Source organism: Tachypleus tridentatus, chromosome 7 (assembly GCF_004210375.1).
Source record: "Tachypleus tridentatus isolate NWPU-2018 chromosome 7, ASM421037v1, whole genome shotgun sequence".
NCBI lineage: Eukaryota > Metazoa > Arthropoda > Merostomata > Xiphosura > Limulidae > Tachypleus > Tachypleus tridentatus.
Window position 1 is genome coordinate 99,975,223 of NC_134831.1, and position 20,019 is coordinate 99,995,241.

The 20,019-nt window shown below is 31.9% G+C and overlaps 1 protein-coding gene across 5 annotated transcripts in view; it reads left to right on the plus strand.

The window, feature by feature from the left end:
* LOC143256286 (MLX-interacting protein-like) overlaps window positions 1-20,019 on the plus strand; it is a 61,397-nt gene that overhangs the window by 25,258 nt on the left and 16,120 nt on the right. For all 5 annotated transcript variants that reach the window (XM_076513329.1, XM_076513330.1, XM_076513332.1 and 2 more), the window contains 11 exons: window positions 3,741-3,915; window positions 4,652-4,750; window positions 5,078-5,172; window positions 5,348-6,202; window positions 6,676-6,916; window positions 8,811-8,971; window positions 11,023-11,134; window positions 11,903-11,952; window positions 14,255-14,371; window positions 16,359-16,446; window positions 19,051-19,150. In XM_076513329.1, the coding sequence (XP_076369444.1) occupies window positions 3,741-3,915; window positions 4,652-4,750; window positions 5,078-5,172; window positions 5,348-6,202; window positions 6,676-6,916; window positions 8,811-8,971; window positions 11,023-11,134; window positions 11,903-11,952; window positions 14,255-14,371; window positions 16,359-16,446; window positions 19,051-19,150 (2,093 nt within the window). The remainder of the gene's footprint in view (window positions 1-3,740; window positions 3,916-4,651; window positions 4,751-5,077; window positions 5,173-5,347; window positions 6,203-6,675; window positions 6,917-8,810; window positions 8,972-11,022; window positions 11,135-11,902; window positions 11,953-14,254; window positions 14,372-16,358; window positions 16,447-19,050; window positions 19,151-20,019) is intronic.

A 20,019-nucleotide genomic window follows, 5' to 3' on the forward strand; every position in this document is an offset into this window, starting at 1 on the left:
AATAATAATAAAACAAAAAAAATATAAATGCAAGCTAAACAGTATGTATAAACACTGTAAAACATAGTATAAACACTAAAACATATGGTATAAAGAAATTAAACATCTCATTTAAAGTTTAAGCTGAATTTGAAAAATTCTACACAATTTGGTACAGAAATGATTACCCATACATTTGTTTACAAATTTTGCATCTTTAAACACACTTCTTTTATGTGTCCAACTCTTAAAATTAGTTTCAAATTCCTATTTTCAATCAACTTTTGAAAAAGAACTGTCTGAAAACAGTATGCAACAACATGTTTAAGGCTGTTTAAAATATTCTGTTGCTTCCTTGTGTCAGAAATGATGCCTATATATTTGCTATTGTTGTAGTACATAGTATTAAAACTTAATCAACTGACAAATGTCTAGTCAGCAAGCAAACTAAGATATCGAATGCTGTGAGGAAGATGAGGGATTTTGGTTATGGGGTTGTAAAGTGTCTGATGTATTTACAAATTTTAATCAGTTTTTATTTTATTTATTACTAGTCTTTGGTTTATAGTGTACTGCTTATAAATTCATAAACCTATTGTGAATGAAATATGAAATCGTAATACGTGTTACAATTTTAATGTTTTTCAGTCAGAATCTTACATCATTGTTTATTAAAATCTATAAATTCATGCATTTCCAGCATGTACTGCTGCTTTGAGTGTTTTGTTGTAATAAACTAGAAAAACTGGTATTCTTAATAGACACTATGACTGAAATAGATACATTTTGATCATCTAATTGACAGGTTAATAGATTTACTGATAAATGACAGTATACAGCAGCTTAAAACTTACTCATTTATTTGTTTCAATAATTTTTTTATTCCACCAATAAAGTACTCACTAGGATTGATTTATAGGTTTGTTTTATTTTTTTAGATTATTCTAATTTTACAGATTCATATTAAAAGTTTCAAATCACCATCATTTGTTCCTAGCTTGTAACAGTTGACTTGATTACGGTATGTAACCTGACCCTCTATATGAGCAAACACTTCAGTTGCAAACCTGTATAACTGCACTCACTATTTTAATTTTCAGCCTAAAAGAATGTTCATGACTTGTAGACTACTGTTTTCAGCATATTGGGAAGAAGTGGTAGAATACATCAAGTGCATCAAATTTCTAGACTTCAGTCATTTTATGTGAAGAGCTGTTTTTGGAACTTCAATTACTTGTAAAATAATTATAACTAATACAAGATATTTATAATTGTATTGAGTATTTTATTATTAATAGATGTGAAATATGTACAATTTTTCTAAATCAGAGTTGTGTTTAAGCAGTTTTTAACAACAACAACAAACATTCTTGTTATTGTTAACCAGTTTCTTCTTCTGACATATAGTTTGCTGATGTTAAAATTAGATTAATTTATGGTTTTTCCCTTAATTTTTTTTGTTTTTGATATTGTGCTTTATCAACATAACTGAATACAGTGCTTAAATATCATAACTGAATTTATTAACTAGCTTTGTGATTGTTGAAATATATTGTTTGTATACATTCCCTTGCTGTCTCATTAGAAGTTAATAATTGTGTTATAGCTGAAATGGTTACTGTATCATTTAGACTGATCTTTAAAGACATATGACCAATTGTTTACATGCAATTTTTCTCTAAATAACTTTGTTATATGTACAGATACTTCTAGTGCACGTCATTCAAATAACTTATCTTTAAATAACTTTGTTATATGTACAGATACTTCTAGTGCACGTCATTCAAATAACTTATCTTTAAATAACTTTGTTATATGTACAGATACTTCTAGTGCACTTCATTCAAATAAGTTATCTTTAAATAACTTTGTTATATGTACAGATACTTCTAGTGCACGTCATTCAAATAACTTATCTTTAAATAACTTTGTTATATGTACAGATACTTCTGGTGCACGTCATTCAAATAACTTATCTTTAAATAACTTTGTTATATGTACAGATACTTCTGGTGCACGTCATTCAAATAACTTATCTTTAAATAACTTTGTTATATGTACAGATACTTCTAGTGCACTTCATTCAAATAACTTATCTCTAAATAACTTTGTTATATGTACAGATACCTCTAGTGCACTTCATTCAAATAACTTATCTCTAAATAACTTTGTTATATGTACAGATACTTCTAGTGCACTTCATTCAAATAAGTTATCTTTAAATAACTTTGTTATATGTACAGATACTTCTAGTGCACTTCATTCAAATAAGTTATCTTTAAATAACTTTGTTATATGTACAGATACTTCTAGTGCACATCATTCAAATAACTTATCTCTAAATAACTTTGTTATATGTACAGATACTTCTAGTGCACTTCATTCAAATAACTTATCTCTAAATAACTTTGTTATATGTACAGATACTTCTAGTGCACTTCATTCAAATAAGTTATCTTTAAATAACTTTGTTATATGTACAGATACTTCTAGTGCACGTCATTCAAATAACTTATCTCTAAATAACTTTGTTATATGTACAGATACATCTAGTGCACTTCATTCAAATAACTTATCTCTAAATAACTTTGTTATATGTACAGATACTTCTAGTGCACTTCATTCAAATAACTTATCTTTAAGAGAGTTTCTGAAAACAAATCTTCACATACAAAGTGAATTGTTAGAAGCAAGTACTTGAAACTAGTAAGTGATCTCACCTTTGTATTGCACCATAAACCAACAGTTATATATTTTTAACCAGGAGCTCCTCTGATTCATTTAATCTTGTTTTAACATTACTTTAAAGACATATGACCAATTCAAATCTTCACATACAAAGTGAATTGTTAGAAGCAAGTACTTGAAACTAGTAAGTGATCTCACCTTTGTATTGCACCATAAACCAACAGTTATATATTTTTAACCAGGAGCTCCTCTGATTCATTTAATCTTGTTTTAACATTACTACCGATTTTACAAGTTGAAGGTAATTTTTATACGTAACATACCTGTCACCTTACTTGCACAAATATAGTGATAGATATGATTAAATACCTACAAGATGCGAGACTCTCTAAAGTGTTCAGTACTGTATGTGTTAAACAAAATGTTTTCAATATTAATTAGTTCAGAAATATATATTTATTAACTAAACCAATAACACTGTGGTGTTAGATACGATTCGTTTGAGGTGAGTAATGGAAGTCATTTGTAACTTTTCAGGCTCAAGCAATACTATTGACATCTGGCCAAAAATCATGATTTATCATTTGGATGGTAACAGTGTCTTATATATAACTAATCCAAGCCACATTTCTATCTACCTTTTATAAATAGACTGGAAAGTGTGGTTACAGTTATTGGAACATCATGAAATAATTCTGACTGAATATCTCATATAACATGTACTTGATTTGTTTTGTCCTTCTAATTGTATTTTTTAATGGATAGTTTTGAAGATGTAGGATCTTTCTCATGAATAATTGTTCTTTTATCTGAGTAATAACATTTGATTCAATCAAATGAATGCCATTTCAGTGGCATGAGTTGTTTTTGAAGGTATTTTTGGTGGTGACTGTGAGCTATATGTGGTTGTTATATTATGTTTTTATAGTTTAAGATAGTTATTCTATGATACTTTTGAGTTAGTCCAATATGGAAGATAAAAATTAAACTGAAATTAAACATTTTATACAGTTATTAACTATGTCAGCTTCGTACTTATTCAAATTTAAAAGTAATATTGACTTCTCTTTCAGGCGGCAATGGAGGCCATGGATCTTGATGTCAGGTGGCCATCTCGGGCTTGGGAAGGAAGTGCATGTATGAGCTCTGTGATGGATGATGAATTTCTGATGGATACTTTCAGTGACACTCTGTTCAGCAGCCTTATTCCCAATCAGCCTTTTGACTTCCCTAATCCTCGTGAGATTGGTAATATTTAAATACGACCTGTGGTTATTAACACTTTCATTTTCCTGTTGTAATTTTCTACTTTAAGTTACTTAACTGTACAAATCTATTGTGAAAATAATTAGGCTTCAATTTGTGATAAAAGCCGCTTTATTTTTCATATATAAAACTGTGCTAAGTATTGCATTTAATTGTGTATTGGTTTTGCTTTTATGAATAATTGAGATACTTGTATTCAGTTTTAAATTTTTCAATAAAATTCTTTAATTCTAACAATAAAAATTATTTGCACAATATTACAAGAAGTTATTTAGAGAGTAACTTTACCTACAGAAGATTGTAGTTGTTTATGTGTGCATAATTAAACAAATGTTTTCATTTCTTGTGAGAATCATCAGTAAGTGTGATACAGCCATCAGGTTTGGATCTGTCTATAAGATTTTCACAGCAGTTAGGTCTTTTGATTCTGAAGTAAAATGACATCTAAATGTTTCTGCCCTAACTTTCATCTTTTTTTTTCTTTCCACTTAATATAAGATTTTATCTTCAAATATGCAAGTGCAACATTCTTGATACACATTACACTAACAACTAATAGCTAAGATTTACTGTAACTTCATAACATCAATCCTGAAGAAGCTAAACATTTGAAATACTTTTTTGAATATATTAATAACTGATTGCAGTGGTGGTTCTTAGTTTATTCATAAGAGATTGAAAATATTTCATGATACCTACATAATGTTTTTATTTTCAGCTGCCAAAGCTGGTAATGCTGATTTTATTCAACCAGGACTCATCCAACTTCAGCCATCCCTTGATGACATTTATATGGACACATTTGAACCTTTATCAGGTAGGATCTTAATATACCCGTCTTTTCATATCTGTTAAGCTGGTATAATGTACACTTGAGAGTTTCTGGGATTTTATTGTTAACAATAATTAATCTCTCGGCAGTAGTAATGTAATAGTTTTGATTAAAAACTAGCATGTAAAGCAAGTGAAGACCTTGAAAGTAAATCATGTTCATGATTTAACAGTTTGGATAAAAAATAAGTAGCTATAATGTCACGTAGAACAAAAGAGCTGGAAGAACATTTGATTACTTGTATGTATACTGATCTGTTAGTTTCAACCAAGCTAAAAAATTACACATGTTAAATTATATTTGTTTTGACAGATTTCCTGATGTTCAGATTACCTCCTTTACCAGAGGAGGTTTCAGAACAGGTACACTCACAAGAAACAACCACAAACTCAGGAGGGACAGAACAGGTATTATGTTTTTTTTAGTTTACTGTCGTAAGGAACTGTCAATGTGAGAGTGTAGACATAGAAAAAGTTTAGAATATACATATGTTTTTGGAAGGTAATTGTTGACAACAACAACTTAAGACTTTTTTTAATAGTGCTACACCAGTAAATACACTCCTTTTGTAAAACATTTCAGTCTCAAAATCTTCAGGGTTGTCCTTCAGAGGCTTCAGTGTCCTCAGGTAATGAACGAAATACTTTTGGCTCCAGCAGTGCTGCAAGTTCTATGTGTTTCTCCCAAGATCTGCCTCTCTTCTCATCAGAAAAAAGGTTTCTTTCATCAAAACAGCCAGTAGCCTCTTCTCAGTCTGTGATGTTGGACTCTTTCTTAATGTCGCAAGAACCTCAACTGATTTCTACTACATCTGCTGAGAGAGATGTATTGATGGACTCTCCAGAGACTGCACAACAGAATAACCAAACGGTCAGTGATAAAACTTTTGGTGCTAAAGCAAAATCTAGTATTAGTTCCTCATCAATATCTGCCTTCATTGATTCAAAGCATTGTGGAGACCTTTTCAGTGTATCACCATCAATCATGTCTACACCAATGACTTTACAGTCATCATCAACTAAAGTGCCTTCCTTGGCTCAAGCTCACACTACTAGTGGCTTTTCTAGGCCCTTTCTGAGCCCTTCCATCGGACATCAAAAAGTTTCACCCCAAAACTTTATCACTTGTTCATCTAGTGAATATTCTTCTTCTGCTTACTCTCAGAGTCAGAGCATTATTACACAAAACCAGCTTGATGATGTGCTCAGTAAAGCTTCAAAAATTAAACCAAAGAATATAATAGTAAAGGTTGAGGAAGAAGGTAGAATATCGAACGGAACAGCTCAGGTTAGCCAAGATAGTGGAGTTTTTCAACGACGGCACTCCTTCACTGGAACTCGCATTTCATGGGACAAACCCATTCATCGTGATGCTGGACAATCTGTAAACCGAACTACAACTCAGCCAGGAAACAAATTTGTAATACCTATATCACCTGTAAGTATTTTGTGGTAAAATGTTTTAATTGTTAAATATATTCATTTTAGGAAACTTTTTTGTAATTTTCTGAAGGAAAGCAAAATTAGGAATGTAAACTAATATACCTGCTTTAACCAGTCAGTCACCAAATGCTACAAGTTCAGAGTTTCATGTGGGGCTTCTTTCAGGATGTTACTGAACAAGAGTTAAGAGTTCTCGTATACTGCTTTAGTTTTGGTAAAAACTCTTGAGAAATTTTAGTTTCGAAAGTAACTTTTTGGCAGAGATACAATAAGTATTTTATTACTATTTATAATTGGTTTTATTAAAGTTATATTGTGATATCTTTATCATAGTTCAATGTATACGTACATATGGTTCTAAAATGAGTAAACTTCATAATGTTTAACTTTAATTGACCAATTCAATACCTCATTTTAGTGAATTTATGTGAACATTGACAAGGTATATGTTGATATATAAACGTGTAGCTTCAACGACCTGAGCGATCTCGCAGCATATCGTCACCTCAGACTGGAAGCCCTAGGCTATTTCCTCAGTTATCCACGCATGCAACTTCCCTCACAAACATCAACGTCAGCCCACCTCCCAGTCTCAGTACGATGTCTCGCAAGAGATCGCCAGACACAACATCCAATAGGAAGCTCCTTCCAGCTGTTACAAGCACATCGGCACTAACACATAATGTGTTGGCACAACTGCTTACCTCACGTAAGTGTAGACTGTGTTATTTAAACAGTTTATTCAGTTGAATGTTTGGCATATACATTTTTCTGTTTCTCTGTAATGAGTTGTACAACTTTTGGTTGGTAGTGTTCTCACTTTATGAATGTTTAGTTTGATAATTGGTTAAATTGATACAAGTTCTATATTTCTCTAAGATCTTTTTCTATGAATTTGAAATATTAAAAGTGTTGGAGTGATTGTTTAGAATGTGTGCTGAATATCGTATCCTATATTAATTGATGAACAACAGAGGAAAAATGAGACAACTATACATTTCACAAATACATTAATTATTGTGACCATGATTCCACCAGTAAATGTATCATTAAACTATAAATTTCATAAATACATTATTTATTCTGACCATGGTTCCACCAGTAAATGTATCATTAAACTATACATTTCATAAATACATTAATTATTCTGACCATGGTTCCACCAGTAAATGTATCATTAAACTATACATTTCATAAATACATTAATTATTCTGACCATGGTTCCACCAGTAAATGTATCATTAAACTATACATTTTATAAATACATTAATTATTCTGACCATGGTTCCACCAGTAAATGTATCATTAAACTATACATTTCATAAATACATTATTTATTCTGACCATGGTTCCACCAGTAAATGTATCATTAAACTATACATTTTATAAATACATTAATTATTCTGACCATGGTTCCACCAGTAAATGTATCATTAAACTATACATTTTATAAATACATTAATTATTCTGACCATGGTTCCACCAGTAAATGTATCATTAAACTATACATTTTATAAATACATTATTTATTCTGACCATGGTTCCACCAGTAAATGTATCATTTAAACTATACATTTCATAAATACATTATTTATTCTGACCATGGTTTCACCAGTAAATGTATCATTAAACTATACATTTCATAAATACATTATTTATTCTGACCATGGTTCCACCAGTAAATGTATCATTAATTACAGACTAAAATGAATCAGAAGTGACCTTGACATTCACCTAGAGACCAGTGGGGAGGAGCTGATATTGGTCTTTGGGGTCATTTCTGGTCATAATAAATAGTACATATTTGTGAAACATACAGTTGTCTTTTCTCATTTCTGTAATTATGGAGTTTCACTAACTCTGACAGTTTCAAGTATCAGGTTCATATTTGTATGTGAATTTGGTTGGCTGTAAACTGAAAATGTTTGACAGAATTTTACACTATGAAACTAATTCTTTTACCAAAACTAAGACTTGTGCCCCAAAATTCTTAATATTCTGTATCATTAATTTTGGGTGTATTTTTTGTTTTTTATTCTTTGGACAGCACTGTAAATACAGATGTTTGCACAATGGTTTGAAGTGACTACTAATTCATAATGAATGTGATGGTTTTTATATTTTGTGTTATTTTTAAAGAGGTTTGTTTCATAATTATTCTAAAAGTAATATATTATAACAAAATATCAAAGATTTGTTATTTCTAAAATGATTGAGTAGAGAAGTTATAAAAAAAAACACACTAATTTTATAAGGATATCTTAAACACTTAAGTTATTGTGATTTAGGTTAGGTTAGGTTAATTTTAAGGAATTGCACTTAATTTATTATTATAGTTGACCAACCATTTAATTATTATATTCTAAATTTTACCTTTAGTGAAAAGAAAAACCAACTGTTTATATAATCATATAGATCTTCCAGTTCATTATATTACTACTGATTGATACTGTAGTGTCATATTAACCTGAATTTATTTATCTTATTGTTACATTCTGACTAATGAGTTATAGAGGAATGTAGACTTAATTGATAGAGCTGTTAGTAGGTATGTAGAAAACCTGACTGAAAAGTTTTATTATTACTTTTTGTAAAAACAACAGCAAGGAAATTAGATACAATATCCACATTACCTACAACTGTTACTTCAGCCTTTTCCCATCACAATCCTGCCTCCTTACCAGTTACAATCATTGGAACAGGTCCAGCTGGAGGGCCATCAGGACCGCAGACTTTTGTGCTATCTCCTCTGACTCTGGCAACAGTAAGCATCATGTTTTTACATAGCTGTAAAATGTGTGTGTGTTCTAGTTAATGGCTAATGTTTTTTTTTAAGGAAAAACTTATATACATTTAAACAGTTATCAAAACATAAGTTTAATATATGACAGTATGTTTGAGGTGTTATAAAAACAATGGTTATTGTATGTAATAGAATTCATATTTTTATTAATAAAAGAATGGATAGAAAAATACTAGTCTTAAACATTATTTGAGATAGTTAGGTTCAGAATTACGTAATCCAGATGAACAGTTTAACTCTACGTTCATTGAAGAAATTTGTTAAACTGTAAGTTCTGTAATCTTGAATTTACTTAATGTATGCCCACAAAATTAGATAAGCTTTTTGTTAAATGCTACAAGTATGTTATACATAAAAATTCAGTATTTTCAGTAAAATATTTCTACCAAAAATGTCTCCTGAATGTAATTTAGTCAGTTTTAGTTCAAGATTACTTTCCTATTAAAATTTTTATCTGTGGCTCAGCAACTCTGAGAATGGCTCATAACAGTTTGAGATCTAAATAGTTTTGGACTTGGAAGGTCAAACCTTTTTCATTAATCTGTTTGACCATGTCCATGGTCTCAAATATTGGTATTCTCTAATCCTGATTTAAAAGAATTTGAAATGTCATGAGTTTTTAATGACAAAGTATTTTCCCAACATTTTGTGTGAATAGTCTGGTATAAATGTAAAAAAACACTCTAATAATGCACTTTAATTATGTTTAAATATATTTGTCCTACAGTTCTACTCTGTATTGTTGTTTTTGAATAAATGTATAACTATTGTAATTAACAAAATGGTTAGGAGAACTAAACCTAAATTAACACTAGGTTTTTTTAGTATCAATATGAAGACAAACTACCGTCAGTCTTCTTTTAATCAGAATCATGAGTGTATTTTAAACTTCTGGCTTAGAGGTAGATACACGTTTGTGTTTTCATATTTTCAAACCTTGAACTTTTTAGTAGCTGTTGAATTTTGTTTTTGAAATATCACATTCAGACAAATGTATAAACATTGTGTAGTCTAATCAATGTAAAACAAAGTTGATCTGAGTGTAGTAACAACAAGGAAAAACTGTAGAAAATGTATAAACTTTGTGTAGTCTAATCAATGTAAAACAAAGTTGATCTGAGTGTAGTAACAACAAGGAAAAACTGTAGAAAATGTATAAACTTTGTGTAGTCTAATCAATGTAAAACAAAGTTGATCTGAGTGTAGTAACAACAAGGAAAAACTGTAGAAAATGCTTATCTTTCCCCTCCAATATTAGTTATTAAATGGCTGTTTAATGTACTATAAAATATAACTATCCAGTTTGAATTGTCCATTGTTAACTTAAGTTTATATCAAGAAAAATATTTCATATGGACTTGTTTACTTTTCTAACATTTGTTTGGCAGGAAAAACAATTTTTATTGTTGTCTTGAAGGAATTATGTAGGTAGGTGGATAGACTGACAGAAAGATAAGTGGATGTGATCAGTAGAAGGGTAGAAAGATAGAAAATTAAGTGTAAAGGTAAGTTACAAGTGTCCCCTACTAGAACAGCAGTTCCATAGTGTAAAGGTAAGTTACAAGTGTCCCCTGCTAGTACAGCGGTTCCATAGTGTAAAGGTAAGTTACAAGTGTCCCCTGCTAGTACAGCGGTTCCATAGTGTAAAGGTAAGTTACAACTGTCCCCTGCTAGTACAGCGGTTCCATAGTGTAAAGGTAAGTTACAACTGTCCCCTGCTAGTACAGCAGTTCCATAATAAGTTACAAGTGTCCCCTGTACAAGTGTCCCCTGCTAAAGGTAAGTTACAACTGTCCCCTGCAAGTACAGTACAGCAGTTCCATAGTGTAAAGGTAAGGTAACTTTATAGGGTTAGAACCCTAAAATGAGGGGTTTGTTTCCCCTCGGTGGACTTGGCTGATAGCCCAATGTAGCTTTGCTATAAGAAAAACACACGCACAAGTTACATCTACTTTATGTTCATTACTGTTTCTAGTAGAAACTGAACATCGCATTTTTCTTTCTACTTTTAGGTGACAGGTATGAATGACTTGGGACAAAATTTGTTGGTAGGAACTACACAAGTATTATCAAACCATCAGAAGGTTCCTCTCCTATCTGTTTCTTCAAACTCACTGAACAACAGTAAGTTTTTCCATTTAGGTTCTTCTTGAGAAGATTAGGAAGGGTTTGTCTTTTTAAATTTTGATAAAATTTTTCAGTTGTTACTAAACAAATACTGCACTAAATTTATTACTGAGTGATCCAAAAATATGCAAGAATGTTTGTTATTATTTTTTTAATCATTAAAGTGTTGAATGAGTATGTTGCTGTAAATAGACAATAATAATAATATGTAGATTAGAATCATAACTAATATGTGCGACTTAAAACAATAAATTGATAATTGTTTCATAATGACTTTTCCTTAAACTAAATAATATAGGTGGCAGTAAAATACTGTAATGGTTACTTCCTGTGTTAGTCCCCCTGTGGTACAGCAGTAAGTCTTCGGATTTACAACGCTGAAATCAGGATTTTGATTCCTCTTGGTGAACTCAGCAGATAGCCTCATGTAGCTATTGCACACACACACACACACACACACACACACACACACACACACACACACACACACACAGTACAGCAATTTGAGGGCTGTCTGTGTTCTAACTAATGATTGGTTTATTTGAATTTCAAACATCTTTGATTTTTACTATGGAAAAAGGTATGTAATTAGAGATTTTCCAACAATCAGTTTTAATTCATTTTGTGAATTAACACTTGCTTTGCCTTAGATTCTACTATAAGAAGAATAAGTGCATTACACTTCTCTGTGTGAACATTTCTAACTGTTAATAATGGTATGAAAATGTTACTGTTAATAATGGTATGAAAATGTTATTATTCCAGACACTTTACCAGCAGCACTGGAAGCACAAAATATTGTTGCAGAAAAAAGGGTAAGGTTATTTTAATTGTTGCAGAAAAAAGGGTAAGGTTATCTTAATTGTTGCAGAAAAAAGGGTAAGGTTATCTTAATTGTTGCAGAAAAAGGGTAAGGTTATCTTAATTGTTGTTATCTTAATTGTTGAGAAAAAAGGGTAAGGTTATCTTAATTGTTGCAGAAAAAGGGTAAGGTTATCTTAATTGTTGCAGAAAAAAGGGTAAGGTTGTCTTAATTGTTGCAGAAAAAAGGGTAAGGTTGTCTTAATTGTTGCAGAAAAAAGGGTAAGGTTGTCTTAATTGTTGCAGAAAAAGGGTAAGGTTGTCTTAATTGTTGCAGAAAAAAGGGTAAGGTTGTCTTAATTGTTGCAGAAAAAAGGGTAAGGTTGTCTTAATTGTTGCAGAAAAAAGGGTAAGGTTGTCTTAATTGTTGCAGAAAAAAGGGTAAGGTTGTCTTAATTGTTGCAGAAAACAGGGTAAGGTTATCTTAATTGTTTTAGGGACGTGTTTTAAGATTATATGAATTAATATTTCTAAAGCTAATGGGAAAGTTTTTATTTTCTGACCTTTTCTAAATAAGTTTAAATATACCACAGTATTATTTGTTATGTTACAGAATTTATCTGCTGAATTAGTGTCACTTTCAGCTCATAAATTGTATATTATTTTATGAGACTGACATACTTAATAACTGCTAAACAGTGGAACTGTAATTTTCATTTTAAAACACAAACAATATGTTAAACATTTACAATTGACAAGTATTCATCAGTAAATAAGTAATTTTAAAAGCATGAGTTTTTTAAGAGGAGATACTGTGGTGAGTGTAAAACATTTATTAATATTTAAGGAATTAAAGAAGGTGGGATGTTCTTGTTTTAAATTATATCCTGTCAGTCAGTGTCCTAGCTGATGTTTCTGTGTGGTGGACATTGAAAGGTGAATTCAGAGCAGAGAAACATTGCATGACGTAGAAGTGAAAATTGGGAGTTTCTTAATTTGATATATTTCAAATAAAGTCAAAGTTTGATATTAATATTTGAATTATAAACTGTACTTGATGCCAAGTTTATTGACATTAAAGTTGTTCAATTAATATTTGAATGTAATTATGTAAGAAGTCTGATATGCCCTTTGACTTTTATCCATTCACCATAGGGCTATGGACAAGGACATTGGATGCATTATATAATCATTAATTGTGGGGTAATATATATATAAGTAAATGTATAATAAAGGTGACATTCTTGAGCAGAATTTGATAAACTTAAGTAACTGTAGTTTACTTTGATTTTTTTTTGGGGGGAGGAGGGCCTTTTCACATAGACCCTGCATGGCCTAGTGGTTAGGGTGCTTGAATTGAAGCCTGAGGGTCACTGGTTCAAATCCTCATAACACCAAACATGCTTATCCTTTCAGCCACAGCAGCATTATAATGTGATGGTTAATTCCACTAGAAATTAATTTTTTTTTTTTATCATTTTCCAATTTGGTAATCATTTTAATTTTGGTTACTGTTACCTTAGAATTGAGTGAAAATGGCTCTTTCAGCTGTGGGAGTGTTATAATGTTATGGTCAATCCCACTATTTGTGGATAAAAGATATCCCAGTAGTTGGTGGTGGATGGTGATGACTAGCTGCCTTCCCTCTGATCTTGCACTGCTAAATTAGGCACAGCTAGCACATATAGCCCTTATCTAGCTTTGTGTAGAATTCAAAACTAAAACCAAACCTTTTCACATTGTCTTCGTGTAGGTGTCTTCATATAACTCTGAGATTGTAGAACTATTGTATCATATTTGATTTAAAAGAGCATAAGTAAAATAAATACTAATAATTAGCCAGAAAGATTGAAAATATGAAATACGTGTATATACAGAACTATTCTTTGATTTGGGTAAACAAATGAGATACTCTTGAATTTAGAACGTGTAAATCACTGGACTTTAGAACATTTAGAAGAGCTGTATTGTACAATGTGAGTGAGAGTTTGCAAGTTTTTGCAACACACTTTATTTATCTACTAACGATTTAATATTTATGTCATTTGTATTGAATAATCTTAGTTGTGCAATATAAACTTGCATTTCTCTGTTTTCTACAGTTTAATTAGGTATTTCTTACGGTCAGGATCTGGTATTTTGGATGACTTGTTACTGCATGAACTTTGTGTTGAAAGCATGTGTATATTAATATCTACAATAAAACATCTCGCATGTTAAATAGAAGAAATTATTAGAAATGGCTCATTCTTCATGTATCAAGTTGGGAATTATGTTATTAGATCCTAACTGTGGTAGCTTGTTATTTATGTTTAGATCTCTTCTCCTTCTAAACCATTGAGGCCTAAGTCAGATGAGAAACAACTGAAGTACAAGGAACATCGTAGGGTGTCTCACATCAATGCTGAACAGAAGAGGCGGTGTAATATAAAGGTAGATGGTGTTATTAATTTAGGCATTACAATATAAATATAAAATACATCAGTTACTTAGGCAGTGTAATGTAAAATATATATATATATTTAAAATATCAGTAACCTCGGCAGTATAATATTAAGGAAAACACAGGTGTCCATAATTATATCAGTAACCTCGGCAGTATAATATTAAGGAAAACACAGGTGTCCATAATTTCAACAGTGTGATGTAAAGAAGTCTGTAACTTTTATTACAGTCACGACTTCACATCAGTATTGAACAATGGAGGTGGTGTAATCTACAGATAAACAAAAATGTTAGTGACTTCATTAGTTGATAGAGCGCAGACAGCCCTCAAGTTGCTTTGCATGAAATTCAAACAAACCAATCGTTAGTTAATAGAGCGCAGACAGCCCTCAAGTTGCTTTGCATGAAATTCAAACAAACCAATCGTTAGTTAATAGAGTGCAGACAGCCCTCAAGTTGCTTTGCATGAAATTCAAACAAACCAATCATTAGTTAATAGAGCGCAGACAGCCCTCAAGTTGCTTTGCATGAAATTCAAACAAACCAATCGTTAGTTAATAGTTAATGCAGACAGCCCTCAAGTTGCTTTGCATGAAATTCAAACAAACCAATCGTTAGTTAATAGAGTGCAGACAGCCCTCAAGTTGCTTTGCATGAAATTCAAACAAACCAATCGTTAGTTAATAGAGCGCAGACAGCCCTCAAGTTGCTTTGCATGAAATTCAAACAAACCAATCGTTAGTTAATAGAGCGCAGACAGCCCTCAAGTTGCTTTGCATGAAATTCAAACAAACCAATCGTTAGTTAATAGAGCGCAGACAGCCCTCAAGTTGCTTTGCATGAAATTCAAACAAACCAATCGTTAGTTAATAGAGTGCAGACAGCCCTCAAGTTGCTTTGCATGAAATTCAAACAAACCAATCGTTAGTTAATAGAGCGTTAGCAGACAGCCCTCAAGTTGCTTTGCATGAAATTCAAACAAACCAATCGTTAGTTAATAGAGCGCAGACAGCCCTCAAGTTGCTTTGCATGAAATTCAAACAAACCAATCGTTAGTTAATAGAGTGCAGACAGCCCTCAAGTTGCTTTGCATGAAATTCAAACAAACCAATCGTTAGTTAATAGAGCAGCCCTCAAGCAGACAGCCCTCAAGTTGCTTTGCATGAAATTCAAACAAACCAATCGTTAGTTAATAGAGCGCAGATAGCCCTCAAGTTGCTTTGCATGAAATTCAAACAAACCAATCGTTAGTTAATAGAGTGCAGACAGCCCTCAAGTTGCTTTGCATGAAATTCAAACAAACCAATCGTTAGTTAATAGAGCGCAGACAGCCCTCAAGTTGCTTTGCATGAAATTCAAACAAACCAATCGTTAGTTAATAGAGCGCAGACAGCCCTCAAGTGTATTGAAATATCTGGTTTGTAAATAAGAAATTTGACTGTTCAGAATATTCTGGAAATAAAAACAATGATCGATAACTCGATTAGCTTTTTTGAAGTTTCCTTTAAAACTGCATTTATTAATACAGTATTTTTAGCTTTTGAAGTATTGAAGATGCTATGTATGTCTTCTTTATTCAAAAATAAGTGCAAGTAGTTGTATCTTAATGAAGTGTGTTTACTTGAATATTTTAAAATAAATGTACAAAATATTAAAACAGTATTTTGCATTCAACTGCAATTAGAAGTATATTGTGCTCCTGAATGTGCTGAAAATAGAAAACCAAACAAATGATGTCACTAAATATTAAGTGTTTTTACAACATTCTCTTGATACATGGTTTTATAAAGATTTAAACACTGTAGTCTGTGACTAGAAGTGTAGCAGAAAGTAGCAGTCTAGTGAAATTGTAAATCTGCCTGGAATGGCTGTGTAATGTTTCATGTAAAATAATTATAATAATGCTATAAAAGTACAGTAAAAATTTTGTGTGCTTGTTTTCTATGTATAATGATATTTAACTTTGTATATCTAGAATGGTTTTGATGCCCTGCGTCATCTCTTGCCTTCTCTAAGTCAAAATCCAAACTGTAAAGTCAGCAAGGCTGCAATGCTACAAAAAGGTATGTTTATAACAAACAAGTCAGGTTAGATAAATATGCAAGGCTTATGATATATTTTGTATTTAATAATTTTATATTAGAAGTTATTATTGTTGGACTAGGTTTGACCTTTGACCTAAAAGTTAGTATACTGTACTACTAATTTTAAGGTCTGGGTTTGAACTTTGGTATGTGGAAAGAACATGCTTCATCCTATTGTAACATTAACTGTGACAGCCAGCTTCACTGTTGTATAGGTAACGTGTTGGTTTCCTCCATGTTATCAGCAGTTCTAAATCAGGAGTGGATATGCACAAACCTCGCAAACCCATGACCTGGCCATGTGCATAATAAGGTATCAGCCAGGTTAGAAATACAGAATTCTATGATTATTTGATATGTTGTTATCACTAATTTTTTACTTAACAGTGCAATAGATTTGTATAAACAGTTGTCTCATTGAAAACTGGAAACTACTTATGTACAAATTATAACATTTTGATATTATAAACATATAAAAATAATGTGTAAGGATTGTAAAAACTTTTTTACAGGCGTATTAAGAGGCTCGGCATTACCAAATGGCTAAGACATTTGACTTGTAATCTGAGGGTCATGGGTTTGAATTCCTGTTGCACCAAACATGCTCACCCTTTCAGCCGTGGGGATGTTATAATGTGATAGTCAATCCAACTATTCATTGGTAAAAAAAAATAGTCCAAGAGTGGGTGGTGATGACTAGCTGCCTTCCTTCTAGTCTTACATTGCAAAATTAGGGACAGCTAGTGCAGATAACCTTTGTATAGCTTTGTATGAAATTCAAAACAAACAAACATATTAAGAAGGTAGTTTCTTTTCTCTTAGACCTTTTGAACTTACTATAAGATGTCACTCTTACAAGATATTGAAAACATTGTGTTAATATTGTGAAAATTTTAACTGTTATTTTAATTACTTGTCTAACATCATAAGGTGCCCGAAACAGTATGTTATGAAGTGTTTTGTATCTTTCAACTAGTTACTTAGAATGTATCTGAAATTTTGGTAATGTTTATGGCTTTTCAACAAATGTTGAGTTACATAAAACTTCCTTCTCTCATCTACTAAAAGAAAAATGGTAATGAATATTATATATGTGATGATTTATCAAAATAATTTAAAAATTGTTGTAAGTTGACAGTAATATTCTGTTCTAACAAAGTTTTGTTAATTTTACTTTAAGAAAATGACAGTAAGGGTACTTCACAATAAAAACCCCTACAAATCAAGATACTTTAATGCAAAATACCCCGGTTTTCTTATTTTAGTGCAAGCTATTTTACTATAACTTATCACAGGTATATTTTCTGTGACTAATATAGTTTGTTTTCCATCATCATACTCCTCTTCCATTCTTTATTCATCTGCAGAAAAAAACAGTCTTTAAATTAGAATATCTAATGGCAAACAAACTATTAATAAAACTATCATGCAGGAAGATACCTATGTGGTATGCTATGCAGGAAGATACCTGCGTGGTATGCTATGCAGGAAGATACCTGCGTGGTATGCTATGCAGGAAGATACCTGTGTGGTATGCTGTGCAGGAAGATACCTGTGTGGTATGCTGTGCAGGAAGATACCTGTGTGGTATGCTGTGCAGGAAGATACCTGTGTGGTATGCTGTGCAGGAAGATACCTGTGTGGTATGCTGTGCAGGAAGATACCTGTGTGGTATGCAATGCAGGAAGATACCTGTGTGGTATGCTGTGCAGGAAGATACCTGTGAGGTATGCTATGCAGGAAGATACCTGTGTGGTATGCTATGCAGGAAGATACCTGTGTGGTATGCTATGCAGGAAGATACCTGTGTGGTATGCAATGCAGGAAGATACCTGTGTGGTATGCTGTGCAGGAAGATACCTGTGTGGTATGCTGTGCAGGAAGATACCTGCGTGGTATGCTATGCAGGAAGATACCTGCGTGGTATGCTGTGCAGGAAGATACCTGCGTGGTATGCTGTGCAGGAAGATACCTGTGTGGTATGCTGTGTGGTAATTAAAGTACTTTTTGTCTTCATCATAACACTGTTTTGTTGCTTTGTTTTTGCACTTAAAAATCACTACATCTGTTCTTCTGTACACTGTATCCTCAAATATGTTATTCTAAAATTTAGCTACCTGTATGTTCAGTTAATCCTTGGAATACCATAGCTGTAGATATATTCTGCAGCAAAAAATATAATTATAATGGAATCAAGGATAACTTGTTATATACATATATAATGTACAATATCTAGTACTTTTTTTAGCTATCCTTTAACCGAGTTTTCGTGTGGTAATAAATGTAACTGATGCAATACGACAGCTGACCTGTCGCTGTGGATGCTTCGTGCATAACAATACAATGCTGAGTATAAGTTAGAGAATTTGTTTCCCACTGTATCATTATGTCGTTGGTTGTTAGGATCTCTTGTTGCTGGGTGATCACCTCAAAAATGTATCCTTAATTTGAATACCATTGTTGTTGTCGTACCTTATGCATAATGTTAACACAGTATTATACTGATCACTATGAAAGTTATTCGTGGTCTGAAAGCTAAATTACTGCTGTTATATAATTTGTTGCTGTTGGTGTATTCCTTAGCGGGAGATTACATCCGAACCATGAAAGCTGAGAGACAACAGCAGCAAGAAGAAGCTGAGTTATTGAGAGAACAAATAGGAGGGTTGAACAAAACAATCAGGTCAGTTTAAAATCCATTATAAAAAGTAGAGAGAAATAACTGTGACCTCTAAGTTATTATTGGATTGTTACTGAATATATTGCTGGGCTGTATGAACTTGGAGAGAAAGGGTAAACAGTTTTATGACTGTTTTGGTAGCTGAAGTCTTAACCAGCTGGTTATAGCATTAAAATGAGTTGTGAGAGCTGACAGTTTTATGAATGTAGTTTAGATTGGTTGGATATAAATTTTAATACTGTTAAAAGTGAGTCAAAAACTGACTGTTTTATGAACCTTTATGGTTAAAGGTAGACATTACAGTTGTATTAACTGGAGTCAGAAGACGGCTGAATATTTTATGAATCTAGTGATAAAGAACTTCTCGATATATAAATAGTAAATGATACCAGTGTTACTTTTCTAAATACGAATATAATATCTATATTAATTGTTTTTAATGCCTTTTATATCAAATAATCTTATCAAGCAGGACCCTGTAATAAAATGTTTCACAAGTTGATTGAACTAGCTATTACCAGTGAAGACAAATCTGTTGTACATGAACATCATTCCTGTTGTATAGCTATGCTGATAATAGTCCATAAAGCTGGGCATCATCATTTGTAGGATTAATATACACTGCTGGCCAATGAACATAAAGAAAATAATGCATTTTGCATTATTAGACTCAACCACTTATTTGAGTACAGCTTCAAAAGATGAAAATAAGAAAAGGGAAAATAAAAATAAAAAACTTTTTAGCATTTAATAGGGAAAATGTGAACAGTACGAAATTAGCCTAAATACTAGCTTGTCAAAAGTTTAAGACCATACTGAAGCACATCGTTAATTAGTAAACACGTAACAAAATTTAGTCGTTTGTGTTCAAG